General features: G+C 51.7%; 1 protein-coding gene across 1 annotated transcript; it reads right to left on the bottom strand.

Moving 5' to 3' along the window:
- Positions 1-319: 319 nt before the first annotated feature.
- LOC140897223 (ribonuclease) lies at positions 320-739 on the bottom strand. Its single transcript, XM_073309618.1, has one exon. The coding sequence runs from the start codon at positions 737-739 to the stop codon at positions 320-322; it is 420 nt and encodes a 139-aa protein (XP_073165719.1).
- Between the last annotated feature and the right edge of the window lie 3,262 nt (positions 740-4,001).

Genomic DNA, 4,001 nt, shown 5'->3' with positions numbered 1-4,001 from the left:
GAGTGACAATACTGAAAAACTGGCACTGGAAGCAGCAGAGGGTGAGCGTAGGAAGTGGCAGCTCTACTGTATAATGAGCACTAGGGGCGGTGAAGGGTGGGCAGGGGCGGTTATATGGTATAATGGGCACCAGGGGGCAGCAGAGGGTGTGGGTGGGAAGGGGCGGCTATAGTCTATAATGGGCACTAGGGGGAGCTGAGGATGAGGGGTGGAAACACCTAAACAATCTGACCAGTGCTCAGAGGAGGATGAGGAGCCGGGTGCTGTGGCCCGTGTGGGAGGAACAGAGCAGGGTTAGAGGAAGTAACAGGCCCTACATCTACTCCACATAGAGCACAGGGAGCCGACTCCAGCAGCCAATAACAATGTTCCAGGAATACTTTTTCTCAGTGTAAGAGCCGATCTGCAGGTCATATTTGCTAGTGGTGACAGTGAAGTGAAAAATGCTCCTGTGTAGGCCAGTTGAGACGTGTATTCCGCCCACAGAGCAGACACCCTTGAGAGATCGCGTGGGCGCATGAATGAAGGTGTGGATGAACGTCCCATACACTCCCCGTTTAAACATCATCATCTCGCAGTAGTTGTCAGGGAAGTCAGCTGGCCTTTCTGGGAAATCCACATGGTGTTCTCTGAATCTGTTTTTCAGACGGGTCCATGATTGCCCTCTGGCCAGAGCCAGGCAGGTGGCAAGCAGGATGAGGGGCAGCAATAGCCGTAGGTGGGGCCTTCTCACGGTCATGGCCGTGTCTGTTGCTGGATCGACCTGCAATAGGGAGGCAGTGCAGGGTGGGGATCTGCCTCCACCATGGAACGCCTGGGCCCAACCTCATCCCCTCCCACCCCACTCTGCCCAAAATCCTCACCCCTCCTGATATCCCGGCCCACCCCACTCTGCCCAGAGTCCATCCCATTGTCCCAGCCCCATTGTGCTGGGGGCTTCTCAGAACATGGCACATCAGGGGCTCCATTGTGCCAGGTGCTGCCCTGGCCCCCACCGAGATCGGGGCCTGCTCCTCTAACCCACTGCTCCCCATTCCCCTCCCACAGCCAGGTTAGAGCCCAGGTGTCCAGAGTCTCAGGCTGTGATCAAGATGGGCCTCCTGCCTTTGTGCCAGGTGCTGCACAGACCCCAACTGACATCAGCCCCCACCTCCTCTAACCCACTGTTCCCCACCCAGCGGTGGAGAGTGAACCCAGGAGTCCTGACTCCCAGGCCCTCTGCTCTAACCACTAGAACTTGCGTCCTCCAAGAAACAAACCCTGTATTTGCAACCCTATGTAATAGTGTTCTCTCCTCTCTCCCCGCTGGGGGAAACTCCTGCAGCTTACCCAAGTCCTTGTTGCTTCACTGTTCTCAGAGCAATGGATCCTAGAAACTGCGGAGCCAAACCTCAACCTGATCCTCCTGCCCACCTTGGAGTGTGTTATATAGAGCCCAGCCAGATATGGAGGAGGAAGAGGAGGAAGGGAAACCTAGTAAATAATTGGGTCAGCATCATTTCCTGATATTTGGTAATTAAAAGCAGTGGACCAGCAGGCCATGGGTGGGTGAGGAACAAACAGCACAAGTCCCGCTAGAGACGTGGGCTCGAGGTGTTTCTACCCAGCAAGGGAAGGTGCAGCTGTAGCATGTAGTACCTGTAGCAGTATGACTGCTCAGAGCTCCGGTACGAAACTGCAGAAAAACCTGAGTGTCTCTGGATTAAGTTTAGAAGTGTGAGCAACAAGAGTGATGTAGTGGTGGGAGTCTGCTATAGACCACCGGACCAGGGGGATGAGGTAGATGAGGCTTTCTTCCGGCAGCTCACGGAAGCTACTAGATCGCATGCCCTGATTCTCATGGGTGACTTTAATTTTCCTGATATCTGCTGGGAGAGCAATACAGCGGTGCATAGACAATCCAGGAAGTTTTTGGAAAGCGTAGGGGACAATTTCCTGGCGCAAGTGCTAGAGGAGCCAACTGGGGGGGCGCTTTTCTTGACCTGCTGCTCACAAACCGGGTAGAATTAGTGGGGGAAGCAAAAGTGGATGGGAATCTGGGAGGCAGTGACCATGAGTTGGTTGAGTTCAGGATCCTGACGCAGGGAAGAAAGGTAAGCAGCACGATACGGACCCTGGACTTCAGGAAAGCAGACTTCGACTCCCTCAGGGAACGGATGGCCAGGATCCCCTGGGGGACTAACATGAAGGGGAAAGGAGTCCAGGAGAGCTGGCTGTATTTCAAGGAATCCCTGTTGAGGTTACAGGGACAAACCATCCCAATGAGTCGAAAGAATAGTAAATATGGCAGGCGACCAGCTTGGCTTAATGGTGAAATCCTAGCGGATCTTAAACATAAAAAAGAAGCTTACAAGAAGTGGAAGGTTGGACATATGACCAGGGAAGAGTATAAAAATATTGCTCGGGCATGTAGGAATGTTATCAGGAGGGCCAAATCGCACCTGGAGCTGCAGCTAGCCAGAGATGTCAAGAGTAACAAGAAGGGTTTCTTCAGGTATGTTGGCAACAAGAAGAAACCAAGGAATGTGTGGGCCCCTTACTGAATGAGGGAGGCAACCTAGTGACAGAGGATGTGGAAAAAGCTAATGTACTCAATGCTTTTTTTTGCCTCTGTTTTCACTAACAAGGTCAGCTCCCAGACTGCTGCGCTGGGCATCACAAAATGGGGAAGAGATGGCCAGCCCTCTGTGGAGATAGAGGTGGTTAGGGACTATTTAGAAAAGCTGGACGTGCACAAGTCCATGGGGCCGGACGAGTTGCATCCGAGAGTGCTGAAGGAATTGGCGGCTGTGATTGCAGAGCCATTGGCCATTATCTTAGAAAACTCGTGGCGAACCGGGGAAGTCCCGGATGACTGGAAAAAGGCTAATGTAGTGCCAATCTTTAAAAAAGGGAAGGAGGAGGATCCTGGGAACTACAGGCCAGTCAGCCTCACTTCAGTCCCTGGAAAAATCATGGAGCAGGTCCTCAAAGAATCAATCCTGAAGCACTTGCATGAGAGGAAAGTGATCAGGAACAGCCAGCATGGATTCACCAAGGGAAGATCATGCCTGACTAATCTAATTGCCTTTTATGATGAGATGACTGGTTCTGTGGATGAAGGGAAAGCAGTGGATGTATTGTTTCTTGACTTTAGCAAAGCTTTTGACACGGTCTCCCACAGTATTCTTGTCAGCAAGTTAAGGAAGTATGGGCTGGATGAATGCACTACAAGGTGGGTAGAAAGCTGGCTAGATTGTCGGGCTCAACGGGTAGTGATCAATGGCTCCATATCTAGTTGGCAGCCGGTATCAAGTGGAGTGCCCCAAGGGTCCGTCCTGGGGCCAGTTTTGTTCAATATCTTCATAAATGATCTGGAGGATGGTGTGCATTGCACTCTCAGCAAATTTGTGGATGATACTAAACTGGGAGGAGTGGTAGATACGCTGGAGGGGAGGGATAGAATACAGAAAGACCTAGACAAATTGGAGGATTGGGCCAAAAGAAATCTGATGAGGTTCAATAAGGATAAGTGCAGGGTCCTGCACTTAGGACGGAAGAACCCAATGCACAGCTACAGACTAGGGACCGAATGGCTAGGCAGCAGTTCTGCGGAAAAGGACCTAGGGGTGACAGTGGACGAGAAGCTGGATATGAGTCAGCAGTGTGCCCTTGTTGCCAAGAAGGCCAATGGCATTTTGGGATGTCTAAGTAGGGGCATAGCGAGCAGATCGAGGGACGTGATCGTTCCCCTCTATTCGACATTGGTGAGGCCTCATCTGGAGTACTGTGTCCAGTTTTGGGCCCCACACTTCAAGAAGGATGTGGATAAATTGGAGAGAGTCCAGCGAAGGGCAACAAAAATGATTAGGGGACTGGAACACATGACTTATGAGGAGAGGCTGAGGGAGCTGGGATTGTTTAGCCTGCAGAAGAGAAGAATGAGGGGGGATTTGATAGCTGCTTTCAACTACCTGAAAGGGGGTTCCAAAGAGGATGGCTCTAGACTGTTCTCAATGGTA

This window comes from Lepidochelys kempii, chromosome 13 (genome assembly GCF_965140285.1).
Source record: "Lepidochelys kempii isolate rLepKem1 chromosome 13, rLepKem1.hap1, whole genome shotgun sequence".
In the NCBI taxonomy this organism is placed as follows: domain Eukaryota; kingdom Metazoa; phylum Chordata; order Testudines; family Cheloniidae; genus Lepidochelys; species Lepidochelys kempii.
The sequence above is the reverse complement of the archived record's forward strand: the minus strand, read 5'-3'. Positions and strand labels throughout refer to the sequence as shown.